General features: G+C 51.5%; 1 protein-coding gene across 1 annotated transcript; it reads right to left on the reverse strand.

The window, feature by feature from the left end:
- Positions 1-17,625, reverse strand: LOC147099697 (sodium-dependent neutral amino acid transporter B(0)AT2-like). Its single transcript, XM_085969082.1, has 6 exons — positions 17,091-17,625; positions 14,606-14,786; positions 12,498-12,699; positions 4,229-4,388; positions 2,864-3,026; positions 1-687 (listed from the first exon to the last, which is right to left on the reverse strand). The coding sequence occupies exons 1-6, from the start codon at positions 17,324-17,326 to the stop codon at positions 331-333; spliced, it is 1,299 nt and encodes a 432-aa protein (XP_085825208.1). The 5' UTR covers positions 17,327-17,625; the 3' UTR covers positions 1-330.
- Between the last annotated feature and the right edge of the window lie 1,587 nt (positions 17,626-19,212).

Here is a 19,212-nt window from a genome sequence, read left to right on the forward strand (position 1 = left end):
ACCCCCGCTGCCCCCCACCCTCCCCCAACTGATACTTAATGTTATTTCTCGGGACTTGCTTCACTCTGGTAACCTGTGATATCACTCACATGTTCCGGGATCTTTTTGCATAGTTGGTGAATTTTTAAAAATAATACAAATTAATTCCAGTTTGGGATACTGCAGCTTTCGAACTTTAGTAAAACCAGAGCCTGTTAGGCAGGTGACTGTCCAGCGGTGATCACTCTCTGCTGAGTTGGTTGTTCAAAAACTTTTGCAGCATATTTTAAAAACGTGTTAAAGGCCCCGAGGGAAACGTCTAAAATGGACAAACAAACTCCACAGGAGCTGCTAAACTCTTGCACTCAATTCATTTTTGTCCTGTGACATGTCATCCATTTCGAACGCATCCTCCTCTTCCTCCTCCGCCAGCAGCTCTGCCCTTTCCAAACCTTCCTCTTCCGTGTCAACCTTCAGGTAGCCATTTCTCCTGAACGCCTCTTCCTCATTCTCATTCACAGTGAGCGAAGCCTCATCTCCTTCATCGCCCCTGATGTAGACACACTCAGAGTAGGCCGTGCGTTTGTCCAGTCTGTCCTGGACCACGCGCTGGACGTACATCAGGGGGATGGGCAGAGTGGCTATGATGATCAGGATGATCATCATGGCCAATGCCCAATCCGGATATTCCAGCAGCACCTCCTCCGCCTGGGAATAGAGCAGACAAACATTTACACCAATCGCTCAATAAACTGTTGAGGGAGCTTTACTCTGTATCTAACCCGTGCTGTACCTGCCCTGGGAGTGTTTGATGGGACAGTGTAGAGGGAGCTTTACTCTGTATCTAACCCGTGCTGTACCTGCCCTGGGAGTGTTTGATGGGACAGTGTAGAGGGAGCTTTACTCTGTATCTAACCCGTGCTGTACCTGCCCCGAGAGTGTTTGATGGGACAGTGTAGAGGGAGCTTTACTCTGTATCTAACCCGTGCTGTACCTACCCCGATAGTGTTTGATGGGACAGTGTAGAGGGAGCTTTACTCTGTATCTAACCCGTGCTGTACCTGCCCTGGGAGTGTTTGATGGGACAGTGTAGAGGGAGCTTTACTCTGTATCTAACCCGTGCTGTACCTGCCCTGGGAGTGTTTGATGGGACAGTGTAGAGGGAGCTTTACTCTGTATCTAACCCGTGCTGGACCTGCCCTGGGAGTGTTTGATGGGACAGTGTAGAGGGAGCTTTACTCTGTATCTGACCCGTGCTGGACCTGCCCTGGGAGTGTTTGATGGGACAGTGTAGAGGGAGCTTTACTCTGTATCTAACCCCGTGCTGTACCTGTCCTGGGAGTGTTTGATGGGACAGTGCAGAGGGAGCTTTACTCTGTACCTGTCCTGGGAGTGTTTGATGGGACAGTGTAGAGGGAGCTTTACTTTGTATCTGACCCGTGCTGGACCTGCCCTGGGACCCCTATTCACCACCATGATCCAGGGGTCGGGGGTTGGGCACCAGATTCCACCTTGTGTTTCCACCCTGGATTTTCTAGCCCTGCCCTTCGGACCCACAAGGGCTCAAGATGCCTCTGGCGCCTTTCTAAAGGCTGCAAGAATTTTTGCCCTCCCCCCAAGCAGTGGCCACGTCCTTTTAAATTTCACCAACACAGCGATTTTGCAGTTTCATCCCTCCCCATGTCCAAGGCCAAAGCTGCTGTGCGAGCTCCGAACAGCGATGGGATCGAGTGCCACGGGATAGTGTACATTAATGATGGAAGCCTGTGTACCGCAGGGATCGGTGCTGGGTCCTTTGCTGTTTGTAGTGTACATTAATGATTTAGATATGAATGTAGGAGGTATGATCAGTAAGTTCGCAGATGACACGAAAATTGGTGGAGTGGTAAATAGTGAGGAGGGAAGCCTCAGGCTACAGGACGATATAGATGGGTTGGATGGATGGGCAGAACAGTGGCAAATGGAATTTAACCCTGAAAAGTGTGAGGTGATGCATTTTGGACAGACTAACAAGGCAAGGGAATACACAATGAATGGTAAGACCCTAGGAAGGACAAAGGATCAGAGGGACCTTGGTGTGCATGTACATAGCTCCCTGAAGGCAGCAGAACAGGTAGATAAGGTGGTTAAAAAGGCATATGGGATACTTATATTCTATGTCTCGACTAATGAAGGCAAGAGCAGGGAGGTTATGATGGAGCTGTACAAAATGTTAGTTAGGCCACAGCTGGAGTACTGTGTGCAGTTCTGGTCGCCACACTATAGGAAGGATGTGATTGCATTGGAGAGGGTGCAGAGGAGATTTACCAGGATGTTACCTGGGCTGGAGCGCTTCAGCTATGAAGAGAGACTGGACAGGCTGGGGTTGTTTTCCTTGGAGCAGAGAAGGCTGAGGGGGGACCTGATTGAGGTGTACAAAATTATGAGAGGCATAGATAGGGTAGATAGAAAGGAACTTTTCCCCTTAGTAGAGGGGTCAATAACCAGGGGGCATAGGTTCAAGATAAGGGGCAGGAGGTTTAGAGGGGATTTGAGGAAAAACTTTTTCACCCAGAGGGTGGTTGGAATCTGGAACTCACTGTCTGAAAGGGTGGTAGAGGCAGGAACCCTCACAACATTCAAGAAGCTTTTAGATGAGCACTTGAAATGCCATAGCATACAAGGCTACGGACCAAGTGCTGGAAAATGGGATTAGAATAGACAGGGCTTGATGGCCGGCGCGGACACGATGGACCGAAGGGCCTCTTTCTGTGCTGTATAACTCTATGACTCTAATCAGCACTGCCAGCTTCAGCAGCACTAAAGCAAAGTTATTCTGGATAGAACTTTCCCAGTCAGTTAGTTTAATTAAAAGAATTGTAAAATAAGCTGTGAGTGATCTTACCTTCTCTTGGTTCCACGCCCGATACGTTGGATGCTTGATGCACATGCGGATCAGACTGGCCAGGAGCAGAGCCATCATCATCATGGGACAGACATACTTCCACATGTACTTGTACAGAACGACAGGACGGTGACCAATCATGGCCTGGATATCATCCATAAACCTGCAACAAACACCCTCAGTTACAACTCAGCCAGAACCGCCAGCAGTGCCAGTGCCCTGCTCCTCATCGCTACTCGGTCACACCTCCTTGGGAGGCTTTGCTGTGACAGTGTAGAAGAGAATATTGAGTTTGCCACAGAAAGTTGACTCAGTTCCGATCTTTCATTGCCAGGATCGTTATTTTGGGACCACCTCGGCCCCATGGAGATCCCTCTTACCCTCCTCCCCCAAAGACGGCCATTAGGCAAATGGCAGCGGTTGGCTGGAGCCCATGCTTGGCAGGTGGGTACCAGGAGTTGATGAATGGCATAATGAGCTGGACAACTCACCATGAAATGTGAGTGCAGAGGCCCTGAGCACAGCACCAACACACACCATGTCCCAGCTGCTTCTCCCAGGGCCAACCCGCCCACACCCCGTCTTCAGGACCACTGCAGCTCACATTCCAGCCGCTGCTGACCCGTGTCCCAGAGTCATAAGAAATAGGAGTAGGAGTCGGCCATTCGGCCCCTCGAGCCTGCTCCGCCATTCAATGAGATCATGGCTGATCTTCTGCCTCAACTCCATTCACCGGCCCTATCGCCATATCCCTTGATGCCCTTACTAGTCAGAAATCTATCGACTTCTGTTTTGAATATGCCCAACGACTGAGCCTCCACAGCCCTCTGGGGTAGAGAATTCCAAAGATTCACCACCCTCTGAGTGAAGAAATTTCTTCTCATCTCAGTCCTGAATGGCCGAGCCTTTAACTTGATGCTGTGGCCCCTGGTTCTAGACTCCCCAGCCAAGTCTCCTCATCACAAACATCTGCCTGCAGTGTGGTGGAAGGACTGACTATGACATGCTTACCAGCTCGAGCTTCTAGACGTCAAAGTCCAACAGAGAGAGAGAGAAAGAATCAAAGAGTAAAAGAAAGAGAAAGAGCTAAAATGGAGAGTGAGAGACACAGACATGAACAGTAAATGGATTCTGAGAACAGCAGGATGATAGTAAATGAAAAAGTCAGTGTGGATAGAGAAGAAATGGTGAAAGAGAGAATGAACTAGAGGGAGTTTAATAATCGGAGTTAACATGAGAAAGTGAAAAATAAAAATAGAAAGAGCAAAGAGAACGAGGGAGAAATAGAAAGGAACAAAGCGATGACGAGGATTAACGGAGAGAAGAACACTGAAAAAGGAGACTGAGCTCTAAAACTGAGCAAACCTGTCAGCTCCGTAGATCCACGCGACTGCAATCAACTCGAACAGAACAACGATGATCAGAGGCAGCGTCGCGGAGTAATCATCAAACATAGCGACAAAGTAGTTTCCAGAGCGCTGCGTAAAAATCATTCCAGCAACAAAGCCCAGCATACAGCAGAACACTGGAACAAGAAGAAAAGTGAGGTGTTAAACAGCATCGCGGGGACAGTGAGATGTTACACTGATCGAGGGGGCAGTGAGATGTTGTGGTAAACCACTTTTATCGTTCACTATCGTTACACTATAGTTATCACTGTTATATCGTTACTCTATGGTTATCACTGGTCACGCTGTTATACCTGGGCTGACCACTGCTGACTCCGCCCATGGCTCCACCTACCTGCCCAGGTATAAAGGTGGTTGACTGGCTGGTATTCCTCCTTGTTGGATCCGATCACCCATGAGGGTGGGCTCTGTTATTTAGCCAATAAAAACCTATAGTTACTTTCTTAACTCGTCGCTTTTCATTGGATGAATTGATAGGTATATCAATTTTATTGGCTAAATTTTAAAATGTCGTTCCCTGAGCAGCAAAACGAGCAGCAAAACGACCAGCCAGACGCCGAGCTACAACAGCCAGCTTGGCTGCGAGCCCTCAGACCACCGTACCTGGATCTAAACCCACAGGCTGCAAACTCAGCCCTCGACTTCGAACACTGGCTGAGCTGTTTCGAGTCCTACCTGGGAGAATCCGGCGTGCCTCAGAGATCCAAGCTAAGAGTTCTGACCGCCCAAGTGAGCCCTAAAGTATTCGCACTCATCCGGGACCTTAAAACATACGAGGACGCCATCAACCGGCTGAAAAGACAGTACCAGAGCTCGGTAAATTCCATGTATGCCAGACACCTCCTAAGATCCCGCCCGCAACAGCCAGGAGAGTCTGTAGATGAATTTTTACAGGCGCTACAAGCACTCGGCAGAGACTGTAACTTTAAAGCGGTAACGGCGGCAGAAAATACTGAAGACAATGTCCGCGATGCCTTCGTGAAAGGCCTGCGGTCCGACTACTCACGGCAAAGACTACTGGAAGCAAAGGACCTCGACCTGGACAAAGCTGCAGCCCTCGCTCGCTCTCTAGAAGTGGCCCATCGGGACCTCGAGGCATACTCAAGGTACTGTAACTCGCGACCCTGGGACTTGGGACCGACCCCGACCGCAATACCCCCCGCAGCAACCCCCCTGGGACCTACCTCAGCGTCGGCGTCCTGGACCCGATCGAGACCGCCACCCCTGGTACCGGCTCCGACATCGGACCCCCGCGTTCGGGCCGCCGGCTGCTTCTTCTGCGGCCAGGCGAAACACCCGAGGTCGCGCTGCCCTGCCAAAAACGCGACCTGCTCGACCTGCTTGAAGAAAGGCCACTTCGCAAAGGCCTGCAGAGGGGGATCAACAGAGGCCAGCAGTGCCTCATGCGAGCTGTGGGGGCGGCCATCTTCCATCAAGGCAACAGAGGCCAGCATCCCCACATGTGAGTCATGGGGCGGCCATCTTTGATCCAGGCAACCGACACCAGCAGTGCCTCATGTGAGTTACGGGGGCAGCCATCTTCTCCGCCATTTTGTCCAATCTCGTGGGAGACGCCATTTTACCCACCACGCTCGACCGCCACCGTGCCTCTAGACCCGACTACCGCCTCACCCGCAGACTACAGCAACTCGCTCAGCTATACACTAGCCTCCGTCACACTGGACCAAGCCCGCCCGCATCACCTGTCCAAGTCCATGATGGACATCAAAGTAAACTGCCACGCCACGACCTGCCTGTTCGACAGCGGAAGCACGGAGAGTTTCATCCACCCAGACACGGTGAGCTCGGTGAGCCGAGGATGGCAAGGCGCGAGGTGTTAAACACACATTTCTCCTTATTGTAGGTGAGGTTCAGCCGTTGGGCCGTACGGAGGAATCTCTCCAGATTAACGTCATGGTCCTGCCGGTCGCGGCCGCAGATGGTGACGTTATCTAGGTAGGGGAACGTGGCGTGCAGCCCGTTCTGGTCAACCATCCGGTCCATCTCCCTTTGGAAGACCGAAACCCCGTTGGTGACGCCGAAGGGAAGCCTAAGGAAGTGGTAGAGGCGGCCATTCGCCTCGAAGGCGGTATACTGGCGGTCCTCAGGGCGGATAGGGAGTTGGTGGTAGGCCGACTTAAGGTCGATGGTAGAGAATACTCGGTATTGTGCGATCTGATTGACCATATCAGATATGCGGGGAAGGGGGTATGCGTCCAGCTGGGTGTACCTGTTTATGGTCTGGCTGTAGTCGATGACCAGGCGGTTCTTATTGCCCGTCTTAACTACCACGACCTGGGCACGTCAGGGGCTGGTGCTCCCTTCGATGATGCCCTCCTTCAGGAGACGCTGCACCTCAGAGCTAATGAAAGCTCTGTCCCCGGCGCTGTACCGCCTGCTCTTGGTCGCGACGGGTTTGCAGTCGGGGGTGGGTTAGCGAACAGGGAAGGTGGCGGGACCTTGAGGGTGGATAGGCCGCAGGTGTTACGTGGTGGGCGGTTTAAAATCTGTTGGTTGTCGACTGTGAGTGGGGGGAGGGGTCCGCCGTATGCTAACGTGACGCTTTGGAGGTGGGATTGGAAGTCTAGCCCTAGTAGGACGGCGGCGCATAGCTGGGGGAGGACGAGGAGTTTAAAATTTTTATACTCCGTACCCTTAACTGATAGGGTCACAACACAGTAGCCGCTGATGTCTGTGGCGTGGGATCTCGATGCCATCGAGATCCGGTTGCGCGTTGGCAGGACAGGGAGGGAGTAGTGGCTCACCGTGTCTTGGTGGATGAAACTCTCCGTGCTTCCGCTGTCGAACAGGCAGGTCGTGGCGTGGCCGTTTACTCTGATGTCCATCATTGACTTGGACAGGTGATGCGGGCGGGTTTGGTCCAGTGAGACGGAGGCTAGTGTATAGCTGAGCGAGTTGCTGTAGTCTGCGGGTGAGGCGGTAGTCGGGTCTAGAGGCACGGTGGTGGTCGGGCGTGGTGGGTCTCCCACGAGGTTGGACAAAATGGCGGAGAAGATGGCTGCCCCCGTAACTCACATGAGGCACTGCTGGTGTCGGTTGCCTGTATCAAAGATGGCTGCCCCCATGACTCACATGTGGGGATGCTGGCCTCTGTTGCCTTGAAGGAAGATGGCCGCCCCCACAGCTCGCATGAGGCACTGCTGGCCTCTGATGATCCACCTCTGCAGGCCTTAGCGAAGTGGCCTTTCTTCCTGGCTGGGCAGCGCGACCTCGGGTGTTTCGCCTGGCCGCAGAAGAAGCAGCCGGCGGCCCGATCGCGGGGGTCCGATGTCGGAGCCGGTACCGGGGGTGGCGGTCTCGATCGGGTCCGGGACGCCGACGCTGAGGTAGGTCCCAGGGGGGTTGCTGCGGGGGGTATCGCGGTCGGGGTCGGTCCCAAGTCCCAGGGTCGCGAGTTACAGTACCTTGAGTATGCCTCGAGGTCCCGATGGGCCACCTCTAGAGAGGGAGCGAGGGCTGCAGCTTTGTCCAGGTCGAGGTCCCTTGCTTCCAGTAGTCTTTGCCGTGAGTAGTCGGACCGCAGGCCTTTCACGAAGGCATCGCGGACATTGTCTTCAGTATTTTCTGCCGCCGTTACCGCTTTAAAGTTACAGTCTCTGCCGAGTGCTTGTAGCACCCGTAAAAATTCCTCCACGGGCTCTCCTGGCTGTTGCGGGCGGGATCTTAGGAGGTGTCTGGCATACATGGAATTTACCGGGGTTTGGTACTGTCTTTTCAGCCGGTTGATGGCGTCCTCGTATGTTTTAAGGTCCCGGATGAGTGCGAATACTTTAGAGCTCACTTGGGCGTTCAGAACTCTTAGCATGGATTTCTGAGGCACGCCGGATTCTCCCAGGTAGGCTTCGAAGCAGCTCAGCCAGTGTTCGAAGTCGAGGGCTGAGTTTGCTGCCTGTGGGTTTAGGTCCAGGTACGGTGGTCTGAGGGCTCGCAGCCAGGCCGGCTGCTGTGGCTGTTGTAGCTGGGCGTCTGGCTGGTCGCTTGGCTGGTCGTTTGGCTGCTCAAGTGTCGACATTTTAAAATTTAGCCAATAAAATTGATATACCTATCAATTCATCCAATGAAAAGCGACGAGTTAAGAAAGTAACTATAGGTTTTTATTGGCTAAATAACAGAGCCCACCCTCGTGGGTGATCGGATCCAACAAGGAGGAATACCAGCCAGTCGACCACCTTTATACCTGGGCAGGTAGGTGGAGCCATGGGCGGAGTCAGCAGTGTTCAGCCCAGGTATAACAGCGTGACAAGAGGCGACCTCGTATAGTGATACAACAGTGTGAACAGTGATAACGATATAACAGTGATAACTATAGTGTAACGATAGTGAACGACAAAAGTGGTTTACCACAAGGGGACAGTGAGATGTTACACTGATCACGGGGACAGTGAGATGTTACACTGATCGAGGGGACAGTGAGATGTTACACTGATCGAGGGGACAGTGAGATGTTACACTGATCGAGGGGACAGTGAGATGTTACACTGATCGAGGGGACAGTGAGATGTTACACTGATCGAGGGGACAGTGAGATGTTACACTGATCGAGGGGACAGTGAGATGTTACACTGATCGAGGGGACAGTGAGATGTTACACTGATCGAGGGGACAGTGAGATGTTACACTGATCGAGGGGACAGTGAGATGTTACACTGATCGAGGGGACAGTGAGATGTTACACTGATCGAGGGGACAGTGAGATGTTACACTGATCGAGGGGACAGTGAGATGTTACACTGATCGAGGGGACAGTGAGATGTTACACTGATCGAGGGGACAGTGAGATGTTACACTGATCGAGGGAACAGTGAGATGTTACACTGATCACGGGGACAGTGAGATGTTACACTGATCACGGGGACAGTGAGATGTTACACTGATCGAGGGGACAGTGAGATGTTACACTGATCACAGGGACAGTGAGATGTTACACTGATCGAGGGGACAGTGAGATGTTACACTGATCACGGGGACAGTGAGATGTTACACTGATCGAGGGGACAGTGAGATGTTACACTGATCACAGGGACAGTGAGATGTTACACTGATCGAGGGGACAGTGAGATGTTACACTGATCACGGGGACAGTGAGATGTTACACTGATCGAGGGGACAGTGAGATGTTACACTGATCACGGGGACAGTGAGGTGTTACACTGATCGAGGGGACAGTGAGATGTTACACTGATCGAGGGGACAGTGAGATGTTACACTGATCGAGGGGACAGTGAGGTGTTACACTGATCGAGGGGACAGTGAGATGTTACACTGATCACGGGGACAGTGAGGTGTTACACTGATCGAGGGGACAGTGAGATGTTACACTGATCGAGGGGACAGTGAGATGTTACACTGATCGAGGGGACAGTGAGATGTTACACTGATCGAGGAGACAGTGAGATGTTACACTGATCATGGGGACAGTGAGATGTTACACTGATTGAGGGGACAGTGAGGTGTTACACTGATCGAGGGGACAGTGAGATGTTACACTGATCGAGGGGACAGTGAGATGTTACACTGATCGAGGGGACAGTGAGATGTTACACTGATCGAGGGGACAGTGAGATGTTACACTGATCGAGGGGACAGTGAGGTGTTACACTGATCACGGGGACAGTGAGGTGTTACACTGATCGAGGGGACAGTGAGATGTTACACTGATCACGGGGACAGTGAGATGTTACACTGATCACAGGGACAGTGAGATGTTACACTGATCGAGGGGACAGTGAGATGTTACACTGATCGAGGGGACAGTGAGATGTTACACTGATCGAGGGGACAGTGAGATGTTACACTGATCGAGGGGACAGTGAGATGTTACACTGATCGAGGGGACAGTGAGATGTTACACTGATCGAGGGGACAGTGAGATGTTACACTGATCGAGGGGACAGGGAGATGTTACACTGATCGAGGGGACAGTGAGATGTTACACTGATCGAGGGGACAGTGAGGTGTTACACTAATCGAGGGGACAGTGAGGTGTTACACTGATCGAGGGGACAGTGAGATGTTACACTGATCGAGGGGACAGTGAGGTGTTACACTGATCGAGGGGACAGTGAGGTGTTACACTGATCGAGGGGACAGTGAGGTGTTACACTGATCGAGGGGACAGTGAGGTGTTACACTGATCGAGGGGACAGTGAGGTGTTACACTGATCGAGGGGACAGTGAGATGTTACACTGATCGAGGGGACAGTGAGATGTTACACTGATCGAGGGGACAGTGAGATGTTACACTGATCGAGGGGACAGTGAGATGTTACACTGATCGAGGGGACAGTGAGATGTTACACTGATCGAGGGGACAGTGAGATGTTACACTGATCGAGGGGACAGTGAGATGTTACACTGATCGAGGGGACAGTGAGATGTTACACTGATCGAGGGGACAGTGAGATGTTACACTGATCGAGGGGACAGTGAGATGTTACACTGATCACGGGGACAGTGAGATGTTACACTGATCACGGGGACAGTGAGATGTTACACTGATCGAGGGGACAGTGAGATGTTACACTGATCACAGGGACAGTGAGATGTTACACTGATCGAGGGGACAGTGAGATGTTACACTGATCACGGGGACAGTGAGATGTTACACTGATCGAGGGGACAGTGAGATGTTACACTGATCACAGGGACAGTGAGATGTTACACTGATCGAGGGGACAGTGAGATGTTACACTGATCACGGGGACAGTGAGATGTTACACTGATCGAGGGGACAGTGAGATGTTACACTGATCACGGGGACAGTGAGGTGTTACACTGATCGAGGGGACAGTGAGATGTTACACTGATCGAGGGGACAGTGAGATGTTACACTGATCGAGGGGACAGTGAGGTGTTACACTGATCGAGGGGACAGTGAGATGTTACACTGATCACGGGGACAGTGAGGTGTTACACTGATCGAGGGGACAGTGAGATGTTACACTGATCGAGGGGACAGTGAGATGTTACACTGATCGAGGGGACAGTGAGATGTTACACTGATCGAGGAGACAGTGAGATGTTACACTGATCATGGGGACAGTGAGATGTTACACTGATTGAGGGGACAGTGAGGTGTTACACTGATCGAGGGGACAGTGAGATGTTACACTGATCGAGGGGACAGTGAGATGTTACACTGATCGAGGGGACAGTGAGATGTTACACTGATCGAGGGGACAGTGAGATGTTACACTGATCGAGGGGACAGTGAGGTGTTACACTGATCACGGGGACAGTGAGGTGTTACACTGATCGAGGGGACAGTGAGATGTTACACTGATCACGGGGACAGTGAGATGTTACACTGATCACAGGGACAGTGAGATGTTACACTGATCGAGGGGACAGTGAGATGTTACACTGATCGAGGGGACAGTGAGATGTTACACTGATCGAGGGGACAGTGAGATGTTACACTGATCGAGGGGACAGTGAGATGTTACACTGATCGAGGGGACAGTGAGATGTTACACTGATCGAGGGGACAGTGAGATGTTACACTGATCGAGGGGACAGGGAGATGTTACACTGATCGAGGGGACAGTGAGATGTTACACTGATCGAGGGGACAGTGAGGTGTTACACTAATCGAGGGGACAGTGAGGTGTTACACTGATCGAGGGGACAGTGAGATGTTACACTGATCGAGGGGACAGTGAGGTGTTACACTGATCGAGGGGACAGTGAGGTGTTACACTGATCGAGGGGACAGTGAGGTGTTACACTGATCGAGGGGACAGTGAGGTGTTACACTGATCGAGGGGACAGTGAGGTGTTACACTGATCGAGGGGACAGTGAGATGTTACACTGATCGAGGGGACAGTGAGATGTTACACTGATCGAGGAGACAGTGAGATGTTACACTGATCACGGGGACAGTGAGATGTTACACTGATCGAGGGGACAGTGAGATGTTACACTGATCGAGGGGAGGGCAAAAGCGGAGCAGAACAAACATTCTATCTCACGATTAACTGAAGCTGTCAGAGAGATGGAATTAGTGCAGAATTGGGGGAGGGAGAGTTGGATCGGGGCTTGAACCATTGAAATGGGGACAGAGGTTTGGCGCATCCAGAGTTTGTAAGGTTGGTTGGTTTGGATGAGAATGGAACGTTAGCTTTGTTGTTTGTCAGGTACCAGTGAGGCCAGCCAGCCAGTCAGTCACTGCCAGCCTCGATTCAATCACTCCAACACACATTACCTGTGAAAATGGATTTCCTCCTGGACAGCCTGGGGAAGTTGTCAAGGAGGGGAGTGAGAATTCCCTGCATATTCCCGAACATCGTGCTCAGCCCCAAGTTCAGCAGCATCAGAAAAAACAGGACAGACCAAAATGGCGAGGCAGGGAAGTTTGTGATGGCTTCTGTGAAGGCAATGAAGGCAAGGCCTGTACCCTCAACACCCTGGGACAGAGAGAATCAACACATCACCCAAACTTCATTAAACAGCATCTCCTTTTCAGGCAAAATCATCCAGGGCTGCGATAGTCATTAAAACCCCTTCCCATTCACCCCCAATGCACACAATCCCAATGGACCAAACCCCTTCCCATTCACCCCCAATGCACACAATCCCAATGGACCAAACCCCTTCCCATTCACCCTCAGTGCACTCAATCCCAATGGACCAAACCCCTTCCCATTCACCCCCAGTGCACACAATCCCAATGGACCAAACCCCTTCCCATTCACCCCCCAGTGCACACAATCCCAATGGACCAAACCCCTTCTCATTCACCCTCAGTGCACACAATCCCAATGGACCAAACCCCTTCCCATTCACCCCCAGTGCACACAATCCCAATGGACCAAACCCCTTCCCATTCACCCCCAGTGCACACAATCCCAATGGACCAAACCCCTTCCCATTCACCCTCAGTGCACACAATCCCAATGGACCAAACCCCTTCCCTTTCACCCCCCAGTGCACACAATCCCAATGGACCAAACCCCTTCCCATTCACCCCCAGTGCACACAATCCCAATGGACCAAACCCCTTCCCATTCACCCCCAGTGCACACAATCCCAATGGACCAAACCCCTTCCCATTCACCCCCAGTGCACACAATCCCAATGGACCAAACCCCTTCCCATTCACTCCCCAGTGCACACAATCCCAATGGACCAAACCCCTTCCCATTCACCCCCAATGCACACAATCCCAATGGACCAAACCCCTTCCCTTTCACCCTCAGTGCACTCAATCCCAATGGACCAAACCCCTTCCCATTCACCCTCAGTGCACACAATCCCAATGGACCAAACTCCTTCCCATTCACCCTCAGTGCACACAATCCCAATGGACCAAACCCCTTCCCATTCACCCCCCAGTGCACACAATCCCAATGGATCAAACCCCTTCCCATTCACCCCCCAGTGCACACAATCCCAATGGACCAAACCCCTTCCCATTCACCCTCAGTGCACACAATCCCAATGGACCAAACTCCTTCCCATTCACCCCCCAGTGCACACAATCCCAATGGACCAAACCCCTTCCCATTCACCCCCCAGTGCACACAATCCCAATGGACCAAACCCCTTCCCATTCACCCCCAGTGCACACAATCCCAATGGACCAAACCCCTTCTCATTCACCCCCAGTGCACACAATCCCAATGGACCAAACCCCTTCCCATTCACCCCCCAGTGCACACAATCCCAATGGACCAAACGCCTTCCCATTCACCCCCCAGTGCACACAATCCCAATGGATCAAACCCCTTCCCATTCACCCCCCAGTGCACACAATCCCAATGGATCAAACCCCTTCCCATTCACCCTCAGTGCACACAATCCCAATGGACCAAACCCCTTCCCATTCACCCTCAGTGCACACAATCCCAATGGATCAAACCCCTTCCCATTCACCCCCCAGTGCACACAATCCCAATGGATCAAACCCCTTCCCATTCACCCCCAGTGCACACAATCCCAATGGACCAAACTCCTTCCCATTCACCCCCCAGTGCACACAATCCCAATGGACCAAACGCCTTCCCATTCACCCCCCAGTGCACACAATCCCAATGGACCAAACGCCTTCCCATTCACCCCCCAGTGCACACAATCCCAATGGATCAAACCCCTTCCCATTCACCCCCCAGTGCACACAATCCCAATGGATCAAACCCCTTCCCATTCACCCCCCAGTGCACACAATCCCAATGGACCAAACTCCTTCCCATTCACCCTCAGTGCACACAATCCCAATGGACCAAACCCTTTCTTCAATCACTCCCATTATACTGAATCCCAGCTCGGAATAATGCTGTTTTCCCTATCTTGATAAAGTGGCTCCTAACTTACCTTTTGCATTTCCTGTTCAAGCGCGCATTGCTGGATATTGTGAGGCGTTAGCTCTGATCTCACAGAGTCAAACCACTTGCTGTATTGCTTGTTCGACACCATTGAAAAGTTTAGAGATTCTGGGATTAAACTTCTGTTTAAAACTCCATTATCAATCAGGCCAATCACTTTGAGGCTGTTCCTGAAACACAGCACAATCTACTGATCAATAACTAAACTCTGTGATAGCCAGAAAAACCCCACGGACAATCAACTCCCAACCCGGATCAGAAAACATTGGCTAGAACACTCTTGGTCCATGTGAATCCCCCATTAAATGCCTCCCATAACAGGCAGACTGTTAACCCACTGACTGTACAATAACCTAAACAACAGTTACACTGTTATATCGCTTCATAGAACCCATAATCCTTTATAGCCCTTTAGATAACCCAATTATAACCCCATATATCACTCCGTATATCACCCCAGTATAACGCCCCGTATATCACACCCCCGTATATCACCCCGTATACATTCCCGTATTTAAAAAAAAAAAAAAATTTACATTCGTTCATGGGATGTGGGCGTCGCTGGCAAGGCCAGCATTTATTGCCCATCCCTAATTGCCCTCGAGAAGGTGGTGGTGAGCCGCCTTCTTGAACCGCTGCAGTCCGTGTGGTGAAGGTACTCCCACAGTGCTGTTAGGGAGGGAGTTCCAGGATTTCGACCCAGCGACGATGAAGGAACGATGGTATATTTCCAAGTCAGGATGGTGTGTGACTTGAAGGTGGTGGTGTTCCCATGCGCCTACTACCCTTGTCCTTCTAGGTGGAAGAGGTTCCGGATTTGGAAGGTGCTGCCTAAGAAGCCTTGGCGAGTTGCTGCAGTGCATCTTGTAGATGGTACACACTGCAGCCACGGTACGCCGGTGGTGGAGGGAGTGAATGTTTAAGGTGGTGGATGGGGTGCCAATCAAGCGGGCTGCTTTGTCCTGGATGGTGTCGAGCTTCTTGAGTGTTGTTGGAGCTGCACTCATCCAGGCAAGTGGAGAGTATTCCATTACACTCCTGACTTGTGTCTTGCAGATGATGGAAAGGCTTTGGGGAGTCAGGAGGTGAGACACTCACCACAGAATACCCAGCCTCTGACCTGCTGTTGTTGCCGCAGTATTTATGTGGCTGGTCCAGTTAAGTTTCTGGTCAATGGTGACCCCCAGGATATTGATGATGGGGGATTCGGCGATGGTATTGCCGTTGAATGTCAAGGGGCGGTGGTTAGACTCTCGCTTGTTGGAGATAGTCATTGCCTGGCACTTCTGTGGCGCGAATGTTACCTGCCACTTATCAGCCCAAGCCTGAACGTCGTCCAGGTCTTGTTGCATGCGGGCATGGACTGCTTCATTATCTGAGGAGTTGTGAATGGCACTGAACACTGTGCAGTCATCAGCAAACATCCCCATTTCTGACCTTATGTTGGAGGGAAGGTCATTGATGAAGCAGCTGAAGATGGTTGGGCCGAGGACGCTGCCCTGAGGAACTCCTGCAGCGATCTCCTGGGGCTGTGATGGTTGACCTTCAACCACCACAACCATCTTCCTTTGAGCTAGGTATGACTCCGTCCAGTGGAGAGTTTTCCCCCCGATTCTCATTGACTTCAGTTTTACTAGGGCTCCTTGATGCCACACTCAGTCAAATGCTGCCTTGATGTCAAGGGCAGTCACTCTCACCTCACCTCTGGAATTCAGCTCCTTTGTCCATGTTTGGACCAAGGCTGTAATGAGGTCGGGTGCCGAGTGGTCTTGGTGGAACCCAAACTGGGCATGTGAGCAGGTTATTGGTGAATAAGTGCCGCTTGATAGCACTGTTGATGACACCTTCCATCACTTTGCTGATGATTGAGATTAGACTGGTGGGGCGGTTATTGGCCGGATTGGATTTGTCCTGCTTTTTGTGGACAGGACAGGACTAGTTCACCCCCAGTGCACACAATCCCAAAACGGCTAGTTCTGGAGCACAGGTCTTCAGCACGACAGCCGGGATGTTGTCGGGGCCCATAGCCTTTGCTGTATCCAGTGCGCTCAGCCGTTTCTTGATATCACGTGGAGTAAATCGAATTGGCTGAAGACTGGGGATATACATCCCCATATATCACCCCGTATATAGAGTGATAACGACACAGGAGGCCATTTGGCCCATCCAGTCCGTGCCAGCTCTCTGTAGAGCAATACAGTCAGCCCCATTCCCCCGCACTATCCCCGGAGCTGTGCAAGTTTATTTCCCTCAAGTGCCTATCCAGTCTTCCCTGGAAAACATTGAGTGTCTCCGCTTCCACCACTTCCGTCGGCAGCGAGTTCCAGGTCATCCCCGTATATCACCCTGTATACACCCCCCGCTTTATTACCCCATTTAGCCCCATATTTAACCCCTTCTTTAGCAGAGCAGCAGATTGTAAAGGAGGGGACATTGCTCCAATTTCTCACTATCACCGAGAGTAAACACCGTACCTCGCCACACATTTCTGAGCGAGTATGTTTGCTCGGAAACCCAGCACCGCGAAGACAACCAGCGTTGCAAACACTGACGTCAGGAAGTTGATGAAGGAGACGAGGAAGGCATCAAAATGGCAATTATTGGTGCGGGTATTGTAGCTGGAATACGCGATGACACTCCCAAAGCCCAGGCCCAGGGCAAAGAACACTTGTGTGGCAGCCTGTCGCCATACTTGGCTGTCAAACAACATCTCAGTCTGAAAATCAAACAAACAATCTTAAATAGGGTCATTTAACTGGTTTCAAATGTACAACAATCATGGGTAATGGAGACAGGATTTTATCTTCTTTATACCTTCCCTGGGAGCATAGAATCACTAAATTTACCCTTTAATGTCAGGTTCTCTCCGAGTGACTATCAGTGTACCACAGACTGTTAGCACTCCCAGGGCAGGTACAGCACGGGTTAGGTACAGAGCAAAGCTCCCTCGACACTGTCCCATCAAACACTCCCAGGACAGGTACAGCATGGGTTAGATACAGAGAAAAGCTCCCTCTACACTGTCCCATCAAACACTCCCAGGGCAGGTACAGCATGGGTTAGATACAGAGTAAAGCTCCCTCTACACTGTCCCATCAAACACTCCCAGGGAAGGTACAGCACGGGTTAGATACAGAGTAAAGCTCCCTCTACACTGTCCCATCAAACACTCCCAGGGCAGGTACAGCACGGGTTAGATACAGAGTAAAGCTCCTTCTACACTGTCCCATCAAACACTCCCAGGGCAGATACAGCACGGGGTAGATACAGAGTAAAGCTCCTTCTACACTGTCCCATCAAACACTCCCAGGGCAGGTACAGCATGGGTTAGATACAGAGTAAAGCTCCCTCTACACTGTCCCATCAAACACTCCCAGGACAGGTACAGCACGGGTTAGATACAGAGTAAAGCTCCCTCTACACTGTCCCATCAAACACTCCCAGGGCAGGTACAGCATGGGTTAGATACAGAGTAAAGCTCCCTCTACACTGTCCCATCAAACACTCCCAGGGCAGGTACAGCACGGGTTAGATACAGGGTAAAGCTCCCTCTACACTGTCCCATCAAACACTCCCAGGGCAGGTACAGCATGGGTTAGATACAGAGTAAAGCTCCCTCTACACTGTCCCATCAAACACTCCCAGGGCAGGTACAGCACGGGTTAGATACAGAGTAAAGCTCCCTCTACACAGTCCCATCAAACACTCCCAGGGCAGGTACAGCACGGGTTAGATACAGAGTAAAGCTCCCTCTACACTGTCCCATCAAGCACTCCCAGGGCAGGTACAGCACGGGTTAGATACCGGGTAAAGCTCCCTCTACACTGTCCCATCAAACACTCCCAGGGCAGGTACAGCACGGGTTAGATACAGAGTAAAGCTCCCTCTACACTGTCCCATCAAACACTCCCAGGACAGGTACAGCATGGGTTAGATACAGAGTAAAGCTCCCTCTACACTGTCCCATCAAACACTCCCAGGACAGGTACAGCACGGGTTAGATACAGAGTAAAGCTCCCTCTACACTGTCCCATCAAACACTCCCAGGACAGGTACAGCACGGGTTAGATGCAGAGTAAAGCTCCCTCTACACTGTCCCATCAAACACTCCCAGGGCAGGTACAGCACGGGTTAGATACAGAGTAAAGCTCCCTCTACACTGTCCCATCAAACACTCCCAGGACAGGTACAGCACGGGTTAGATACAGAGTAAAGCTCCCTCTACACTGTCCCATCAAACACTCCCAGGACAGGTACAGCACGGGTTAGATACAGAGTAAAGTTCCCTCTACACTGTCCCATCAAACACTCCCAGGGCAGGTACAGCACGGGTTAGATACAGAGTAAAGCTCCCTCTACACTGTCCCATCAAACACTCCCAGGGCAGGTACAGCACGGGTTAGATACAGAGTAAAGCTCCCTCTACACTGTCCCATCAAACACTCCCAGGGCAGGTACAGCACGGGTTAGATACAGAGTAAAGCTCCCTCTACACTGTCCCATCACACACTCCCAGGGCAGGTACAGCACGGGTTAGATACAGAGTAAAGCTCCCTCTACACTGTCCCATCAAACACTCCCAGGACAGGTACAGCA

Source organism: Somniosus microcephalus, chromosome 28 (genome assembly GCF_052327205.1).
Source record: "Somniosus microcephalus isolate GS21.2 chromosome 28, FLI_Smic_1.0, whole genome shotgun sequence".
Lineage (NCBI taxonomy): Eukaryota > Metazoa > Chordata > Chondrichthyes > Squaliformes > Somniosidae > Somniosus > Somniosus microcephalus.